The following is a 21,680-nucleotide window of genomic DNA, read 5'->3' as shown; positions in this document are numbered from 1 at the left end:
TAAAGTTACAGTGGGAGTCTGTGTCTCTCTCGCCTCCCCTGAGCTCATTGAGTTTTAACAGACTGCCTAAAGCATGTGGTGAGTTTGGTAATTGGGGGGTAATTGAGAATAAATTTCGAAAAGTCGAACACACCTAAAGCTGTCTGGTGTAATTGTTGCGTGTATATGATTTTATTTTCACCACCTGTGAATTCAAAGAGCTCATAAAAGGCACTTTCCTCCTCGTTGCTCCACTTTTGCTCTCCGCTCATTTTGTTTTGGATACACCCCTTGTTCCCTTCGTGTTGCATAGCGTCACATTTTGTCATTACTTCCTAGTAAGTATTTGGTCAGTGTTGTGTATATATTTTATTCGAACCGCAACAGAATTTGTTTGGAAGCAGACCGAGACCCATCTTTTTTGCGGTCTTGGTCTGCTTGTTTAGTGAGAACTAGGGCTTGGATGGCAGCATTCACACTTACTCAAATGAACTGCACTAACAGAGCAATCGCACCAGAGTTTGTTTTAATCAAACCAAACATGACAAGTGTGAACACACCCTTAAAATGGCCTGAAAACATGATCTGTGGGAGTTTTTAGTGAGTAATCAGCTTAGTGAAATTTAAAGTAAATCTCTGTGTCTGTGATCAGTATTAACCGAGCTTTGACGACTGATGATCCTAAAAATGTAAATATATAGTTTAAATTGTTACTGCCAAGTTATTATTTTGGAATAAATGTAGAATGCTTAAAAACACTAACTTGATGAGGTTCATACTTGGCTTTAATAAATAGAATATTCATTACATTGTTAACGTAAAATATAAAATAGAATTTTTCTTCTTTTCTGATAGTGTAAGTAATGTTTATTTAACCAAGAAAATGTGACTGGGACATTAGTTTATATTTAATTAAAAAAACTTAAACTGAGCACTTTGACTCCTCATTTCAGAATATACAGAATATACAAAAGTTTACATACACCTTACAGAATTTGCAAAATGTTAATTATTTTACCAAAATGAGAGGGATCATACAAAATGCATGTTATTTTTTATTTAGTACTGAAATATTTCACATAAAAGAAGTTTACATATAGTCCACAAGAGTGAATTTATAAAAATGACCCTGTTTAAAAGTTTATATATACTTGATTCTTAATACTGTATTGTTACCTGAATGATCCACATCAGTGTTTTTTTTTGTTTAGTGATAGTTGTTCATGAAACCCTTGTTTGTCCTCAAGTTAAACTGCCTGCTGTTCCTCAGAAAAATCCTTCAGGTTTCACAAATTCTTTGGTTTTTCAGCATTTTTGTGTATTTGAACCCTTCCCAACAATGACTGTTTGACATTGAGATCCATCTTTTCACACTGAGGACAACTGAGAGACTCATATGCAACTATTACAGAAGGTCCAAAGCTCACTGATGCTTCAGAAGAAAAAAAACGATGCATTAAGAGCCGGGGGGTGAAAACTTTTGAACAGAATGAAGGGGTGTACATTTTTCTTATTTTGTCTAAATATTATATTAGTTTCATTACTTTCAGAAGCTACAGAAGATACTTACATGTTTCCCAGAAGACAAAATAAGTTACATTTACCCTGATATTCACATTCAAAAAGTTTTCACCACCCGGCTTTTAATGCATTGTTTTTCCTTCAAAAGCATCAGTGAGCGTTTGAACCTTGTGTAATAGTTGCATACGAGTCGCTCAGTTGTCTTCAGTGTAAAAAGATGCATCTCAAAATCATACAGTCATTGTTGAAAAGGGTTCAAATACGCAAAAATGCTGAAAAACCAAAGAAAATGTGGGACCTGAAGGATTTTTTTTGAAGAACAGCAGGCAGTTTAACTGTTCAGAACAAACAAGGGACTCATAAACAACTATCACTAAACAATAATAAAAAAAAAACACAGCTGTTGATCATTCAGGTAACAACACAATATTAAGAACTAAGTGTATGTAAACTTTTGAATGGGTCATTTTTATAAATTCAACAATTATTTTCTCTTGTTGACTGTATGCAAACATCTTTTACGTGAAATATCTTATTCAGGTCAGTACTAAATAAAAAAAAAAATAACATGCATTTTATATTATCCCTCTTATTTTGGTAAAATAATTAACATTTAGCAGATTCTGCAAGGTGTATGTAAACTTTTGACCTCAACTGTATGAACTAATAATGAAAAAATAAACCATGCAGTTCTCACACCCACGCAAAAAAACAATGACTGCAATACATTGCACATGCCTCACCTGGTCAACAAGCATTTTCTTCAGAGCTGCACTTTTAGTACCACCAGTAACAAGTTTGTCCAGCACCTTGTACCATCCACCGACCACTGGACCCTTCAAAACACAGAAAACTTTACTAAACTCATCTCACATATGTGTAGCATTTCAAACACTTCAGTAAACAACCATGAACACGAGCTCCGAATCTTGAAGCCGTGCCAGTGGTTTCATTTGTTCATGACGTGATTATGAAAACAGCGGTCTGTAATTAGCTCCAATCCTTTGTGAATTAATGAGCTTTCTTTTTGTTTCCCAGTGTGGTTTCAGTCTGGGCCTGATTAGCAAACTGATCAATAAATGTGTCAAACAGTGTCTCCCGGGGGTGTTTCAGTCAACAATGACAACTGAATTCTTTGCTAAATTTCTCTTTTAATGCAATTATAATTTGCGGTTTAGCAGCATCAGTGTAAAATCACCCACCAATGGCAAATTATGCATATGGGCTTCTTAAACAAACAGCTGTGCACTTGTTTGAGAAGACACTTGTCATTTGTCAATATACAGTGAATATATAGCAGCTCTATACTGTCTTTCTGCATTCTCTCCCTTCCTTTTAGCAAAACAAAGGATGCCATATGACACATAAAATGATTAATACCGAGGATTCTGCTTAAATCTGTAAGAACACAGCATATAACTCTACACCGCCAACAGAAAATAGGCACATCCGAAATGCAGTGTAATTATAGCTCAATGGACAGAAAATCTTTCACAGATTTTATTTCAGGAGATGCAAGACAAATTTCACCTGAAGTTCTGACCTGTGGTTCAGTCTTTTGTTCTAACAGCAGTGAAACAGATTTTACTGCACTAATAATAACGACTAAGGTCTGATGTTTAAAAGGCTGAATCGAGTGTGCTCAGGCTTGTAAAAGCTATGAATCATACAGGCCATTTGCAGATTAGACCTCAAGTCATTTGGACAGAACTAGTGCATTAGTGCTTTGTGTGTGTGTGTGTGTGTGAGGGAGGAAGGGAAGAGCAGGATGCTCAATATCAATCACTGTGTCCATGTCAATCACTCTGCAACTTCATTACCTGTTCCAACAAATGACACCCTACACACATCATCTGTAATGGTCATAACACAACAGACCTGTAGACATCTGAATGCAGCAAATGTTCTTTTTTGCCTTTTTGAAGTTATATTAATCTAATTTAAAGCAAGAGCCAAGGGTTCACTGGTTAACATGAGGAGTTGGCAAGCCCTAAACTGATTTCATCTACAAAACAAAGTTCTGTTTTCAATTCCAGGTTGAAATAGCAAGCCCTTTTGAAAATGAAAAAAACTATCTCAGGATTGCCAAAGTTTGCAAGGCTTTTGTGGCTTTACATTTTTTACACTGTCATGCCATTATTTAAAATGTATTAAACAAACATAAATTATGTGGTATACACCGCCAGTCAAAAGTTTTTGAACAGTAAGATTTTTTTATACATTTTAAATATTTTAAATAACTTATTTATATTTGAATATTTTTTTAAATGTAATTTATTCCTGATTTCAAAGCTGAACTTCAGTCACATGATCCTTCAGAAATCATTCTAATATTCTGATTTGCTGCTAAAAAAAAAACATTCATTATTATTATGTTAAAAACAGCATTTTTTTCAGGTTTCTTTGACGAATAAACAAGTTCAGAAAAACAGCATTTATCTGAAATAGAAATCTTTTATAACATTTAAAATGTCTTCATCATCACTTTTGATCAACTGAAAGCATCCTTGCTAAATAAAAGTATTATAGAATCATACTGACTTCAAACTTTCGAATAGTATAGTGTATAATGTTACAATATTTATCAAAGAATCCTGAAAAAAATGTACTCAATTGTTTTAAATATTAATAATAATAATAATAATAATAATAATAATAATAATAATAATATTTGTTTCTTTAACACCAAATCAGCATATTAGAATGATTTCTGAAGGATCGTGTGACACTGAAGACTGGAGTAATGATGCTGAAATTTTAGCTTTGATCACAGGAATAAATTGCATTTGAAAATATATTCACATTGAAAGCAGTAATCTTAAATAGCAAAAATATTTCACAACATTACTGCTTTTGATGTATTTTGGATCAAATAAATGCAGGCTTATTGAGCAGAAGAGACTTCTTTAAAAAACATTAAAAATCTTGCTGTTCAAAAACTTTTGACTGGTAGTGTACACACGTTAAATAAAAATTCAGGATGCATTAAAGTGATAAAAACAACAGAAAAGACATTAATAATTTACAGTAGACTCAGTACTATTCATCACCCTAGAAAATGTATTTAAAATTTTATAATAATAAGATAAATGTTCTTGAGCACCAAACCAGCTTTTTAGAATAATTTCTGAAGGATCACGTGACACTGAAGACTGGAGTAAAGACGCTGAAAATTTAGCTTTGCCATCACAGAAAAAAATTACCTTTTGAAATATATTAAAATATAAAGATTTTAAATTGTAACAATATTTTGCAGTATTTGCTGTACTTTTGATTAAAAAAATGCAGCTTAGGTAAGCACAAGGGGCTTCTCTCAAAAATATAAAAAAATCTTACCAACCTCAAACTTTTGAAAAACATTGTATGTCTTAAAAAGGCATGCAACAAAACCATTCTGGGCCAAAATCTATCTTTCTCCATTTTTTATTTTATTTTGCAAGAGTATAAACAATACAAAACATAACAAATAAGGAAATTTCTGGTGTCAGAATATTTAAAATCTTAACTTTACTTTCACAGAATGACACCCATGGAGAGTTTCAGAGGTCTGTTTAAACTGTCTTGGCCCATCAGTACAAAGTAACAGAGCTGGAGAATCTCAAGAGAAATTCATATGCAAATGGAACAGCATCACAAGAGACTTACGACAAAGAAGAAGCCAATGCTCATCATCTTGGCAGTGCGTTTCACGCTGTGATTGGCCAGTCCACGGCGCTCAATCAGCTGCTGAGAGACGACATCACCCACACCCACCAGAGAGCCTGGAAGAGAGGCAGTAAAAATGAGGGAGAGAGAGGGTGCCAGTCGGGCATCTGCTTGCCCCCACTGCCCAGCAGGAAGACCCTCACTCAGGTAACCACGCCAAGGACAAGTGACAGGAAACACTCATTCAGATTTTTGCCGCCCCATTCACTACATACTGACTGAGAGATTAAATGCACCATATGAGGTCTTAAGTTGTTCTAAGTTGTAAAGGATAACAAAAGTTGACTTTGTGACTTTTAGACCATCATTTACACTACCTACCCAAAGTGTGATCAAAATACACTAAGAATACATGTTGAAATATATTAAAGTTATTTTAAATTTAAATTTTCAATATTACTGCAGCCTCAGTGAGCATAGGAGACTTATGCTAATAGAAAACGTAAAAAAAAAAAATATATCTTACAGACTCTTTTGTATGGTGCTGTGTGTAATCTTACAATATATAATCCTTAGTTTTTTTTTACCAGTCTACCAATTACATGTATGGACCACAATTATTTTTCTACAATGTTTTAAACTTCTTTGTATTACTAAATGTATAAAAACAACAGCAGAGGACTCAAAACAAGATCATAATTATAGTAAAACTACATTGCAATGACATCAAAAAAATCCAACTAGTCACCCCACAATGACCTTTAAATGTCACATTGTAAATTTCACATTGCATCAAGACCCCCTTACGAACACCACAGGGGGCTGTTTCCTAATAGCAGGGACAGATGTTATCCTGTAAAACACGATTAGTCAGACAAGCCATGCAACACATTTCCACACTGGAAACATTTTAAGCCATTGGAGAGGTTGAAAGTAAAAACAAACTGTTATTTATGAATCAAAACCAGTTTCAAACGTCGCACAATGTGCCCTGACAAAGATGCAAGTTACATTTAAAAATAAAATTGCATTATATAAAGCACATTTGAAGCAGAAATTATCAGTTTAACTGCTTTATTTACATTTCTCAGAAGTTCAATTCTATTTGAAGACTTAATTTCAAGTACTAGACTGCAGCGAAAGTGAAAACAACAACAACAAACAACATATGCAGTTTTGCCTCACTTAAACCAAACTCTCCCTCTTACGTACTTGAAAAACCTTCAGATTTTAGTACTGTCCATTAGCACTGTGAGTGCATGCATATATAAGTGTTTAAGCAACTAAACCAAGAGAGACCTGCCAACACCCTAGAGTTTGAATGTGCGTGTGTGTTCATCCATTCATCCTTGAGGAAACACTGAACGAACAGAAACTGTTGAATATGAGTGATGGAAAGCTTTAGATAGACTGCACCTCATCACTTGCGCGCACACACACACACACACACACAGTGTGCCAATCACATTGATAGAGCTGTTTCCTCCCAACTGCTGGAAATGTCACAGGTCTCCTTTCTCTTCACACACATTTCGATCGTCTGCAGTCAAAGCCGTGAGGGCAGCAAATAGAGCCATGCATTATGCATGTGTGCATAAACAGAGAGCTCACTGGATATTGACATGTATTGGAAACCCAAAATGAATACAAACCTCAATAAAAAAAAACAAAAAAACAATGGAACTCATCACAAAGGAGATTTCTTTTCTTTTTTCGTCCTTTACTGTCCTGGGAGGGCCCTTTTTACATTTGCTTTCATCTTTAGAGCCAAAACCATGAAAAGCAGGCATGTTAAAGATATATTCTAGGTCTCTGATTTCAATAAACAAAGAAAACAGCATTTTCAGAGGAAAAAAAATTCATTTATCTATATTCAAAAAGAGGAAGTGCATAGGCATAGCATATTTAATAATACTGTTATTACAATCTATTGGCATATTATAATACTGAAATGAAGCCTGTTTCTGCCACTGAATAAAAAAAGGTAAAACTGTTTACATCTCGTAATTCTGACTTTGAGTTTATAACAATTCTGTATTATAAAGTGAGAATTGCAAGATATAAAGTCAGAATTTTTAGATATAAATTCACAGTTGTAGAAAAACAGCTGTTTTTAGCTTAATAACGTGCAATTGCGAGTTTATATCATGCAATTCTAAGACAGAATTTTAAGTTTACATCAAGCAATTCTGAGAAAGTCAGAATTGCGAGATATACACTCAAAAGTGTGAGAGAAAAAGTCAACTGTACGATGTAAACTTGCAATTGTGAGAAAAAAGTCAGAATCATGAGATGTAAACTCGCAATTGTGAGAAAAAAGTCAGATTTGTGAGATGTAAACTGGCAATTGTGAAAGTCAGATTTGTGAGATGTAAACTGGCAATTGTGAAAGTCAGAATCGTGAGATGTAAACTGGCAATTGTGAGAAATAGTCAGATTTGTGAGACGTAAACTCGCAATTGTGAAAAGAATCGTGAGATGTAAACTCGCAATTGTGAAAAGAATCGTGAGATGTAAACTCGCAATTGTGAGAAAGTCAGAATCTAAGATGTGAACTCGCAATTATGAAAAGAATCATGAGATATAAACACGCAATTGTAAGAAAAAAGTTAGAATCATGAGATATGAACTCGCAATTGTGAGAAGTCAGATTTGTGAGACGTAAACTCGCAATTGTGAAAAGAATCGTGAGATGTAAACTCGCAATTGTGAGAAAGTCAGAATCTAAGATGTGAACTCGCAATTATGAAAAGAATCATGAGATATAAACACGCAATTGTAAGAAAAAAGTTAGAATCATGAGATATGAACTCGCAATTGTGAGAAGAAGTCAGATTTGTGAGATGTAAACTCGTAATTGTGAAAAGAATCGTAAGATGTAAACTCACAATTGTAAGAAAATTGAAAGAATCGTGAGACGTAAACTCGCAATTGTAAGAAAAACAATGTTAGAATTGTGAGATGTAAACTCACAATTGTGAGAAAAGTCAAAATCGTGAGATGTAAACTCGCAATTGTGAGAAAAAAGTCAAAATTGTTAAATGTAAACCTGCAATTGTCAGAAAAAAAGAATTGTGAGATGTAAACCTGCAATTGTGAAAAGAATCATGAGATGTAAACTCGTAATTATAATTAAAAAAGTCAGAATCATGAGATGTAAATTTGAAATTGTGAGAAAAAGTCATATTTGTAAAATGTAAACTTGCAACTGTGAAAAGAATCGTGAGATGTAAACTCACAATTGTGAGAAAAAGTTAGAATTGTGAGATATAAACGTGCAATTGTTAAAAGAATCATGAGATGTAAACTCGCAATTATAAGAAAAAAAGTCAGAATCATGAGATGTAAACTCGCAATTGTGAGAAGTCAGATTTGTGAGATGTAAACTCGGAATTGTGAAAAGAATCGTGAGATGTAAACCCGCAATTGTGAGAAAGTCAGTATCTAATATGTGAACTCGCAATTATGAAAAGAATCATGAGATATAAACTCGCAATTGTAGGAAAAAAGTTAGAATCGTGAGATGTAAATTTGCAATTGTGAGAAAAAAGTCAGCATCATAAGATATGAACTCACAATTGTGAGAAGAAAAGTCAGCTTTGTGAGATGTAAACTCGCAATTGTGAAAAGAATTGAGTTGTAAACTCACAGTTGTAAGAAAAAAATGTTAGAATTGTGAGATGTAAACTCGCAATTATAAGAAAAAAGGCAGAATCATGAGATGTAAACTCGCAATTGTGAGAAAAGTCAGATTTGTGAGATGTAAACTCACAATTGTGAGAAAGTCAGAATCTAAGATGTGAACTCGCAATTATGAAAAGAATCATGAGATATAAACTCGCAATTGTAGGAAAAAAGTTAGAATCGTGAGATGTAAATTTGAAATTGTGAGAAAAAGTCATATTTGTAAAATGTAAACTTGCAACTGTGAAAAGAATCGTGAGATGTAAACTCACAATTGTGAGAAAAAAAGTCAGCATCATAAGATATGAACTCGCAATTGTGAGAAGAAAAGTCAGATTTGTGAGATGTAAACTCGTAATTGTGAAAAGAATCGTAAGATGTAAACTCACAATCGTAAGAAAATTTAAAGAATCGTGAGACGTAAACTCGCAATTGTAAGAAAAACAATGTTAGAATTGTGAGATGTAAACTCACAATTGTGAGAAAAAAAGTCAGAATTGTTCAAATGTAAACTTGCAATTGTGAGAAAAAAAAGAATTGAGAGATGTAAACCCGTAATTGTGAAAAGAATTGTGAGATGTAAACTCACAACTGGGAAAAAAAGTCATAATTGTGAGATGTAAACTTGCAATTGTGAGAAAAATTCAGATTTGTAATATGTAAACTCGCAATTGTGAAAAGAATCGTGAGATGTAAACTCACAATTGTGAGAAAAAAGTCAAAATTGTTAAATGTAAACCTGCAATTGTGAGAAAAAAAAGAATTGTGAGATGTAAACTTGCAATTGTGAAGAAAGTCAGAATCGTGAGATGTAAACCCGCAATTGTGAAAAGAATTGTGAGATGTAAACTCGCAATTGTGAGAAAAAAAATCTGAATTGTGAGATGTAAACTCGCAATTGTGAAAAGATTTGCGAGATGTAAACTCGCAATTGTGAGAAAAAAATTCTGAATTGTGAGATGTAAACTCACAGTTGTAAGAAAAAAATGTTAGAATCGTGAGATGTAAACTCACAATTGTGAGAAAAAAAGTTAGAATTGTTAGATGCAAACTTGCAACTGTGAGAAAAATGAATCGTAAGATGTAAACTCGCAATTGTGAGAAAAAAGTTAGAATTGTTAGATGTAAACTTTAAACTGTGAGATGTAAACTCACAATTGTGAGAAAAAAGTCAGCCAGGTGGATTAACTTCAGATAACTGAGGTCAATGTTCAAAACACATGGTGAGTTGGACAGAAGCCGCTATTGTACACAGTATGCCATAGCAGGAGGGCAGTGTGAGATGAAATGCCTCAGAGAGGAGGATGCTGGGAGATCTGGTCTCTCTCCAGCAGGTTGTTAACGGGCACAGCGGGGTGATCCACCAACAGAAAGACTGTGTCATGCTCTCACTCAACCCCACACAAACACAGCGGGTGAAGGCTTTTCTGATCTGTGAGAGAAACAGGTTGCAGGACTCTCCGATCGCATTCTACAAACTACGATAACTTATGAGTGTCGTCCTTGTGCTCCACCACAAACACTGACACACTGACTCAGTGTTATGGCATGACTAAGTGTACACAGGCACTGGACTGATGGTACCAGCAGTGGGTTTGTGAGACTAACACTGCTTCTAGATTATCGCTTTCTTCAGAAATACCACTGAGTTCACAGAAAGCCCTGAGTAAGTCGCAAGTTTGCAAACCTTTGAAGTCAAGATGAAATAATAGCGATCTGCATTTCACAAAGATACAACAGCATGAAAATTAAGGATGAATGCATTGGTATCAGTCAATACTTACAGGGTTTAAAATTAGCTATTGGAGGCCTCTGGAAGCTGATAATATTTTTCAGCTTTTTCCACAATTCCACAGCATTCTCCAAAAAAAGAAAAAAAAGAAAAAAGAAAAAGCAAGATGAATGGCTATGACAAATTATTATCGGCATCAGTATTATATGCCACTATTTTCCTCAATTCAAACATTATAATATACTATATACTATAATATACAAGACCTATATTGGTCATAACCTAAAAATAAATAAATATTTTAAAATAAAATGTACTTCATTAGATTTATTTGTTATTTATTTATAGTCATATATTGCAATATTTATTTTAATATTTGTATTTAATAATGATCATCATCATCATCATCGTCATTTAAATTAATTATTATTATTAGCCATATCACAAACTAAAAAATAAATAATAATAAAAATCGCATTTTAAGTGAAATTTCAGTTGTTATTTTACAGTGAAATATTAAAATAGTAATATTTATTTTAATATTTTTTTCAACAATCATTTCAAATTATTATTAATGTTATATAATGACAGATAATAATAATAATAATAATAATAATAATAATAATAATAACAACAACAAACAATTGTATTTCAATTAAAAGTAAATTTTCACTAAAAGTTCATTAAGTAAATTTGCAATTTTTATCTGATTCTTTTTTTTTTTTGCTGAGGTTACGACCAATATATATATATATGTATGTATGTATGTATGTATGTATGTATGTATGTATGTATGTCAAAGATGTTAAGATGTCCACATCAAAATAAATTTACAAGTGATTTTATGTCCATATAAAGCACTATAAATGTGAGGAAAAAAGTCTTTTAAGGTTTCAAAGTTTTTGGAGAATAAAATGTCAAAATTTGGTTGAAATAATGTTACGTTGTCATTCAGTGTAACACAATATTTATGAAAAATCTAAACAACATGCTTACTCTGACTTATCTTACTCTTACATATTAAAATATATAAAATAATTTTATTGTGTTTTAAATGAGTACAAAATTCTTACTGACAAACGGGCAAAAGGATAGTGGCAAATAAAAAAAAAATAATGTAGAATTACAACTAATTAGTATTTGGGGTGAAAGTAATTTGTCTTTTAATATGTTTTTGGAAAAACAACATTGTTTTTATGCTTAATCCCTTTTTCGTCTTTGACCCATATATATATATACTACCAGTCAAAGGTTTGGACACACTTCCCCATTCTCTTTGATGGGGAAGTGTGTCCAAACCTTTGACTGTGTATATTAATAATTTAAGAATTTCGAAACTGGTGCGTGCCTACCTATACACTATGAAAATAATGACAACTATATAAAGTAAAGCTTTTTACGGTGACAACAGTGTTTCTTCATCAATACCCCCTGATGAAGAAAGACAGGCAGTGTCTGTCACTCATTATGCTTCACCTTGACTGGCTAAATTGCAGGATCCTTAAAAAAAAATTCTTCTGCAGCCAAATACGAAACTGGCAGAGAGACGAAATGGAGCCACACATAAAAAAAACTGCAACTGCCTTTAAATTTAGAGGACAGCTGCTTCCTCGCACTTGCCCAAATATCATGGTTTACAAAGGACATTCTGCCTTAACGACAGAGCCCGGCGAGGCAACGTAGCCCCTTTTAAGTGACCTAACCTTTTCATAAAATGTCAAGGAAAGACTAATAATCCAGTATAGCAGACTGGAAAAAGCCAGGAACCTTTGCCATGCTTTTACTGGGTCATCTTATCAAAACAGCAGCAGCTTATTGATCATGGTAGGCAGAACCAGGCAGACAGGAGGGCAAAGGCTGAGTGAGAGCTAACTAACAGCATGTTGTGAGGTGATAATAAACACTTACGTTTTCCACTTCTTGGTTCAACTTGACGTTAACAGGTTGAGAAGCACCGAAGAGTAAACTCTTAAAACAGACTGTCCTTAGAAGACCCTTTTATATGTTTTCATCTTTGGATTCAAAAGCATGATAACAGGTGCTTAAAAGTTATATTCCAGGCCTCTGATTACAATGAACAAAAAAACAGCAGTTTCAGAGAGAGAAAAAAAAAAAAAAAAAAAAGTTCATTCATCTATATTATCACAGACGTCGACCCCATCCCATCCAACCATAAACATGGTTGTTTGTCATTACGCTGTGCCAAATAAAATGCAATTTACCACACACTCAGGTGCAATCTGCCCCGCACCTTGTGCCAGCTGGAGTATGGCACTCATCTATGCTAAATGCAACTTGAAATATGCTGATGTCAGCACAACACTTCCCACCGTCTGTCCTTGAGGGAGAGTCTCCGGGGAAGAAGAGCTCTGATTGACGCATCTTGTGCTTAGTGAAATTATCTGTGATCAATTTGGCAGCGATCTATCTGCAGCCAGCACGTTCTCCGCAGGGACCAGCGGCACGCTCTGGAAACCCTACCCATTTAGCTGATGAGACTGGTGTGACATGGCTTACCTGCCTTACAGTAAACACATTCAAGCCTCATTCGTTCGGATTTGCCCTCCTTGGATGACATTGATTTTTTCGCTTCTACATTTAGCACAGATTATGGGGTTAATGCATCGCTAATGACTTGAAAACGGAAATGTTGCGCCTTCATCCCCTCCATTCATTCATTTATTCATTCGCTCATTAATCTCTTCCTCTTCACATCTGTACCTGTTATAAATAAATCCATTTATCACTTCAACCAAGTGCATCGCTTAAAGCGAAAGGCTGCAATTTCTGCCCCACTAGTGGCAAAAAAGGGAATTGAAAAAATAATGGATACATTCCCATCACTCTGATTTATCAAAAATGAGACATTCATAACAATATAAAATATTCTAAAATTTTAAATGCTGCTTATTTGATTGCTGCTTTCTATTCATCAAAGAAATGTCACGCTTTCCATAAAAATCATAAGCAGCAAAAGTCTTTTCAACATCGATAATAATAGAAATGTGTCTTAAACATTAAATCAGCATATTAAAAAAATTCTGAAGGATCATGTGATACTGAAGACTGGAGTAATGATGCTGAAAATTCTAATTTAAAATGTATTAAAGCAGTAAACAGTCATTTTAAATCAGTGCAGCCTTCGCGCGAATGAGATCTATTCCAAAATATTAAAATAACACTAAACAGTCAAAAGGTAGTGTACATCTAATATAACTAAATCAGATGTATTTTCAAATTATATCACTCAATTTAGGCCTTTCGAAATTTAACAGTTCATATTAATTAAATGTTTCGTATTAAATAAATATACACTATCAGTCAAAAGTTTTTGAACAGTAAGATTTTTGATGTATTTTGTAAAGAAGCCTGCATTTATTTGATCCAAAGTACAGCAAAACAGTAACATTTTGGAAATATCTGTACTATTACAAATAACAGCTTTTTATTTGACAATATTTTAAAACATAATTTATTCCTGAGATCACAGCTAAATTTCCAGCATCATTACGCCAGTTTTTAGCGTCACATGATCCTTCAGAAATCATTCTTATATGCTGATTTGCTGTTCAAGAAACATTTTATTATTATTTTTTATTATATCAATATTTAAAACAGTTGAGTACATTTTTTTCAGGATTCTTTGATGAATAAAAAGATCAGCGTTTATCTACAATAAAAAGCTTTTGTAACATTATTCACTATACCATTCAAAAGTTGGAATCAGTATATTTTGGGGGGGAAAGAAATGATAGAAAATTAATACTTATATTTAACAGAGATGCTTTAAATTGATCAAAAGTGATTATAAAGGCATTTATAATGTTACAAAAGATTTCTATTACAGATAAATGTTGTTCTTCTGAACTTTCTATTCATCAAAGAAACCTGAGAAAAAAAAATCTACTCAGCTGTTTTCAACATAATAATAATAATAATAATAATAATAAATGTTTTTGAGCAGCAAATCAGAATATTACAATGATTTCTAATGATCTTGTGACTGAAGTAATGGTGCTAAAAATTCAGCTTTGAAATCACAGGAATAAATTACATTTTTAAATATATTCAAATAGAAAACAGTTTTTTTAAATAGCAGAAATATTTCAAAATTGGACTGTTTTTGCTGGACTGTTTAAAAAAAAATTTGACTGGTAGTGCATAATAATAAACGATTCTATAATTAAAGTTTACAACAATGACTCTTTCAAATAGTTTTCAAATAGACAACTCCCCTGTCCGCCACGGGTTAGACAAATAGATAGCCCCGCCCTAAGCTCACACCATTGGTTGGGCTGATTAGGAACCCACAAATAGTTGTTCCTTTAAGTTAAACTGGCATATGAAAAAGTAGACCCAGTTTAACATTGAAAAAACCACACACTTAACCTTGAACCTCCAATTCACTGAGGTTTTTCCACCTTGCCCGAGAATGCCAAGTTTTATTGCATTCAATTTATTTGAAGGTAAGATCACGTCCCTTGCTCTGCGAATAAGCGCTGGGCCACATCACTGAGAAAACATCCAGTTATTATTTAATTTTGAAATAACCCCGCTTCCCTCTCGTTTAAAGCATCTTGCTGTCTAGTATTAAACCTATACCCATAGGGCTAAAGTTTCTATAAATATTCACGTCCTCTCCCTCATGTGGAAAACAAAGGCGATGAATCATAGCTCATGTCTGTAATCTTGATTACATAAACTTGCATCCTAAACCGCTCAGCGACACGAGGCCACTGGTGATTTTAAGCATTTCAGCCAAGTTGTCAGTGCCAGGCTAGCCAAGTACTAATTAATCCTAATGTTACAGTTTGAATGAATCACAATACACCCAGCAGCTTATTTAAGCAGGCCCATTGATTAACAATAAAGTGCACTCTCATTCACTCATTTTGTTATACAAAGAGAAAAGATTCCTATCAAACGGGACTGATTAGTTAATGCACAGTAATCACACATGAAATTAAAGTAGAAGTTTGTCATTTCAGACCCACTGCTGTCACCAAACGGAAATGTGAAATTAGTGATTGTTTTTTTCATATAGACTTCACAATGCATCTGCCACTGAATAAAAACTGTTTTAACAACAAAATTAGAATGTTCAATTATTTTTCTCTCAATTGCTTGATTTCAATAATTGCAACTTCCATATTGTTTACATAGTACATTGAACACTTTAATCCAGATATTATTGTCAGTGTTCGGACAAAAAAAAAAACGTCTTCAGCAAAACAATTTGACAAGACTTTCATTAATATGTTGTTGTGTGCTTCCATCTTCTGGTAGAATAGTGTAATTGCAGTAAAAACTAACTTTATTTTCCAAATAAAAACCAAATGTGATCCTGGTCAACAAAACCATTCATAAGGGTCCATTTTTTTAAAATTGAGATTTATGCATCATCTGAATAAATAAGCTTTTCATTGATGTGTGGTTTGTTAGGATAGGACAATATTTTGCTGAGATGCAACTACTTGAAAATCTGGAATCTGAGGGTGCACGAAAAAATCAAAGTATTGAGAAAATGGCCTTTAAAGTTGTCCAAATGAAGTTTTTAGCAATGCATATTACTAATCAAAAATTAAGTTTTGATATATTTACGGTAAGAAATTTACTAAATATCTTCATGGAACATGATTTTCCCTTAACATAAAAGAAAAACATAATTTTGACCCATACAATGTACTTTTGGTTATTGCTACAAATATACCTGTGCTACTTAAGACTGGTTTTGTATTCCAAGGTCACAAATGTCTAGAGGTGATTTATGATTCATTATGAGTTAAAATGTACATTTAATAACATTAAACCAAGAGTTAAAATAACCAAAACAACATCTTAAAATAGACTTTCCCCCTTAATCTATACTCCCACCCTGTAAAACCCACAGTGACAAAGTTCAAGCAAACAGCTAAGCGGATTGTTGCTGAGAAGGGCTTTCTGATATTTATATGGCTGCTCTATTATTGACGCTCAGAAACAATCTTGCTGTTTAGAAGTGATTGTGCTAACAGGAAAGATAAATATTTAATTGATAGCTTTTGAGATTGAGTTGACCTCAAGGGAATTGGGAACATCAACTACAGGGCTAAAAAAAGTGGTGGAGGAGTTGAGGGTGGAGAGTTTGTAGCGCTTACCAGCAGTTATAATCTGAACTGTCCATGGACGTTTGACCATCAGCACCTGATAAGATCTCCAGAGGCCCGCCATGTGACAAAGTCTAATGCACAAAAAGCACAAGATTATTGAAATGCAATGAAAACTGCTGTAGAAATAGAACAAAATAGCTGACACCTTATTTAGTATGTGGCAAGAACAACATCAATGCAATATTATCATTGGATTTAGTTATTGATAGATAAATGAGCAAACAAATTGCTTTTTAATTCATGCAACATCATTTTAACAACAATTGCAAATTAATATTTGATACCAAGATTTATTTATGTACAGTACCAGTCAAAAGTTTTTGAACAGTAAGATTGTTTTTTTTTAAAGAAGACTCTTCTGCTCACCAAGCCTGCATTTATTTGATCCAAAGTACAGCGAAATCAGTAAAATTTTAAAATATTTGTACTACTTAAAATAACAGTTTTACATTTGAATATATTTAAAAATGCAATTTATTCCTGTGATTTCGAGGCTGTGATTTTTTTTTTTGCATCATTACTCCAGTCATGCTCCTTCAGAAACCATTCTAATATTCTGATTTGCTGCTCAAAAAACAATTTATTATTATTACTATGTTGAAAACAGCCGAGCAGAATTTTATTCAGGTTTCTTTGATAAATAGAAAGAATTATAGAATTATAAATGCCTTTTTATCACTTTTGATGAATTTAAAGCATCCTTGCTAAATAAAAACATTCATTTCTATAACCCCCCCCCCCCCCAAAAAAAAACAAAAAAAACATAAAAAATAATAATAAATAAATATACACACACACACAGACTTTTTAATGGTATAGTGTATTATGTTACAAACATTTTTTTTTATTTCAGATAAATTCTGATCTTTGGATCTTTCTATTTATCAAAGAATCCTAATAAAAATGTACTCAACTGTTTTCAATACTGAAAATAATACTATTGATAAAATGTTTCTTGAACAGCAAATCAGCATATTACAATGATTTCTGAAGGATCGTGTGACACTGCAGACTGGAGTAATGATGCTGAAAATTTAGATTTGATCACAAGAATAAATTACATTTTAAAATATATTTAAAAAGAAAGCAGTTATTATAAATAGTACAAATATTTCACAATATTACTGCTTTTGCTGTGTTTTGGATCAAATAAATGCAGGCTTGGTGAGCAGAAGACACTTCTTTAAAAACATTTTAAAAAATTACTCACATATGATTCACTAAAAACTATTCAAAAGAGCCATTCATTCAGGACTCCGACTACTGGCCATGATTTATGCGTATGATTCACTAAAAAGAACCAGTTCAAAAGATTAATTCTTTTGGGAATAGGATGCATTTTGGATTCATATTTCAGTTTATGGTGCTTTATTGGCTTGACAACTATTTTTACATTCCTATTGTCTAAGCATTCTGCATCCAGTTAAAGCAGTGGAAAATGGCAAAAAAAAAAATCAAAAAGAGCTTTATTGCCAAGCATGTTTACACAAGTAATTTGTCTTGGCAACAAGAACTTCCAGAAAAAAGAAGTAGATTGCATTAAAGAATACAATGCATTTACAAGTTTAAAAAGTAATTAAAAACAATAAAACATGAAAAGGAAATATTCTCAGATTTTCTGAAAAACAACAGGCTCATAAGAGTCATTCATTTGGAAACTCGAACTATTCGGTAACACGAACTAATAATGAACAATACTTCAGCATTTATTAATCTTAGTTATTGTTATTAAAAATCAAAAGTTGTGTTTAACATTAATTAATGCACTGTAAACTAACATGAACAAACAATAAACGACTATTTTAATCAACTAAAATTAACAAAGATTAATAAACAGCATAATAAATGTATTGTTCATTCATATTAGTTAATATATTAACTAATGTTAACAAATGACACCTTATTGTAAGGTCCTACTAGGACTGGGCGATTTTTCCGATTTTATCGTTAATTCGAATGTTTTGTCATGATTTTATTTTTTAGAAATCGAGGAATCGCGATTTTTAATAAAAATATTACAAAACATTAGGATTAGACATATATATTTGTATTCAGAAAGGCATGGAAAACAAATAATGCAAGCCACTAAAGGGATATGATTAGCTGCGTGCTAGCAAGTTAGCCGGACCCGATCAGCATATATGTGACCCTGGACCACAAAACCAGTCTTAAGTTGCTGGGGTATATTTGTAGCAATAGCCAAAAATACTTTGTATGGGTCAAAATTATTGATTTTTCTTTTATGCCAAAAATCATTAGGAAATTATGTAAAGATCATGTTCCATGAAGATTTTTTGTAAAATACCTACTGTAAATATATCAAAATGTAATTTTTGATTAGTAATATATGCATTGTTAAGAACTTAATTTGGACAATTTTAAAGGTGATTTTCTCAGTATTTTGATTTTTTTGCACCCTCAGATTCCAGATTTTCAAATAGATGTATCTCGGCCAGATATGGTCCTATCCTAACAAACCATATATCAATAGAAAGCTTATTTATTGGGCTTTCATATGATGAATACATCCCAGTTTTGTAAAATTTAACCTTATGACTGGTTTTGTGGTCCAGGGTCACATATGTGTTTGCGCTCAGGGGAGCTTCAAAGGTTTCTACATGTTTTTGCAACGTAGAGTAATGTATCACGGAAATATCTCACAAATCCTTTCATAAATAAAGTGTAGAGAGAGTGTAAATAAGAGATTGATTGTACAGTATAGCGAGCGTCGTTGATTATAATAGAGCTTTGTGATATTGCGAACCAAGATGAGTGACAGCTTATAATAATTTTTAAGGGAGTTTGTAAATGAGATATTGATTTAATACAACGGTTAAATAAACAAGTTATTATTAAGTGACTTACATTGTCTGACTATAACACTATTGCCTTATTTTGCTCTATTTCGTCGTCAAAAGTAGTCTGAAACAAGTCACATCTGAGCCGCTGCGCATCTCCAATCAAACAAATAAACGTGTGTTTTTAAACGAATCTAGTGAAATGATTCAATTTCCCATTCATAAAGACAGTAACGTGCCTTATTCTGAATGAACCAGCGGTTCGAATAAATCAAATGAATATGATTCAGTAATTAAATCAGTGTCTTGCCGCCCCCTGCTGGCAGATCGTTTCAGTTATTTAAATCATTTAATATTTCTGTATTCAAAATTTTATATTTTTATATATGATGTAACTGCAAGAGAAAAGCATGAAAATATGTATTTTCATATGTATTTGTCTTACAAACATTTACTGTGTGCGGTATGATAAGAATGGGGCCTGGTGGAAAGCGATCACTAATGCAGTTGCTATGTATATTGCAAGATATATGGTGCCCATATATATTGTGGAAAATCTGGGGTTTCTTTACATGCTGAAAGTAGTAGGGGGTAAAAAAAAAATCGATTTAAATCGTAACTCGGATTTTTTGTGAAAAAATCGGGGATTTTATTTTTTGGCCATATCGCTCAGCCCTAGGTCCTACCAACTATACTAGTCGTGTTGTACATGTGTGATTCACTAAAACGAATCGGTTCATAAAAGTCATTCATTTGGATATCGGACTACACTGTTCGCGCTGTGTGTTTTTGATTCATTAGAAGAGTCGGCTCATAAGAGTCATTTATTAGGGAATCGGATTACACAGCGTTGTAACTTTACTGTATATTTTGCGCTGTGGACGTCGCTGATTTGGAAAGATCTGTTTTAAAATTTAACGTTAAATAACAACTCCAGAACTGTCAAAGGAACCGTTTCCTAAAGTTAATAATCCGTACTGAGCGTCCCTGAGTTTATAAAATTCAGGTGCACGCGTGCAATGATGCGAGTCTTGCGCTTTGGCTCAAATAAGGCGCGTGCCATTAATCATGATGAATTTCCAAACTTAAAAACAAAACGTTTATGTTTTACACAACCGGCTAAAGGCTGACATACAAAACTAACAATGTGTCATCCACTGTACATATTTGATATCCTTGAATTAATACAATTTGTCCTGCTGACTCCTCTCAGTTGTTTAGTAACACAGCTTACGTTACGCAACGCGCATTAAAACTACTTTATAACTCTTGCACAGTCAGTTTGAACCCGTACGGAGACTTAAATTAGACAGAATGTAAAGTTAGTCCTACCTTGTTATGCAAACAGAAGTAATACAGTGCGTGTTATATAGATGTTGGCGTTGCTGAAATTAAAGATTACTGTTATGCTTCTTTCAAAGACTCCAAAACCAAAAGAAGAACGGAAGCGACTTCCGAAGATGTGACTGAAGTTTAAACTCATTCAGCCTGGTTTGTACTTATTTCAGGACAACCTGAAAGATGCTCGACATAATTCATTTTACCCCAAAGTCAATAATATAACGTGATGCTTGATTTTGCGTGAAGCAGCACGCAAACATTCAAAGCTAATCAAGATGTTTCAAAATAAAAGTCCTACTCGAGAATGTATATAACTATTGGAAAATGGTCCAGGTGCTGATTTGTCAGTTTCTAACCGTCCTAAATTAAATAATTTGATTAATTTTAACTGCCTCAAACTGTGTGGTTTTGAAAAATGAAGGGAAACAACCAGGTGTCATTTGATAACATTAGTTAATGTATTAACTAACACAAACAAACAATAAACACATTACACTATTTATTAATCTTTGCTCATGTTAGTTAATAAAAGTCGTTCATTGTTCTAGTTAATAAAAAAGTCGTTCATTGTTTGTTCATGTTAGTTTACATTGCATTAACTAACGTAAACAAACAACTTGTGATTTTAATAATGCATTAGTAAATGCTAAAATTAACATGAACTAAGTTTAATAAATTCTTTATTAGTATTGTTCATTCTTAGTTCACGTAAACTAATGTAACTAACTAATGTTTACACTAATGAACCCTATTGTGTAAACTGCATTACCAAAACTTGCTAGGCTCACATTTTTGCAATGTTTGAACAAAAAAATAAGAAATAAGACAGAC

At 33.1% G+C, this 21,680-nt stretch overlaps 1 protein-coding gene across 1 annotated transcript in view; it reads right to left on the bottom strand.

The window, feature by feature from the left end:
* The window catches only part of mpv17 (mitochondrial inner membrane protein MPV17), a 31,688-nt gene extending 10,604 nt beyond the window's left edge, over positions 1 to 21,084 (bottom strand). The window contains exons 1-4 of the mRNA XM_073816931.1: positions 20,841 to 21,084; positions 16,699 to 16,781; positions 5,146 to 5,261; positions 2,244 to 2,336 (exon numbers count right to left, since the gene is read on the bottom strand). Coding sequence (XP_073673032.1) covers positions 2,244 to 2,336; positions 5,146 to 5,261; positions 16,699 to 16,771 — 282 coding nt within the window. The 5' untranslated portion in view covers positions 16,772 to 16,781; positions 20,841 to 21,084. The remainder of the gene's footprint in view (positions 1 to 2,243; positions 2,337 to 5,145; positions 5,262 to 16,698; positions 16,782 to 20,840) is intronic.
* Positions 21,085 to 21,680: the final 596 nt, after the last annotated feature.

This window comes from Garra rufa, chromosome 13 (assembly GCF_049309525.1).
Source record: "Garra rufa chromosome 13, GarRuf1.0, whole genome shotgun sequence".
Taxonomy (NCBI): Eukaryota; Metazoa; Chordata; class Actinopteri; order Cypriniformes; family Cyprinidae; genus Garra; species Garra rufa.
This window is presented reverse-complemented; position numbering and strand designations above follow the sequence as displayed.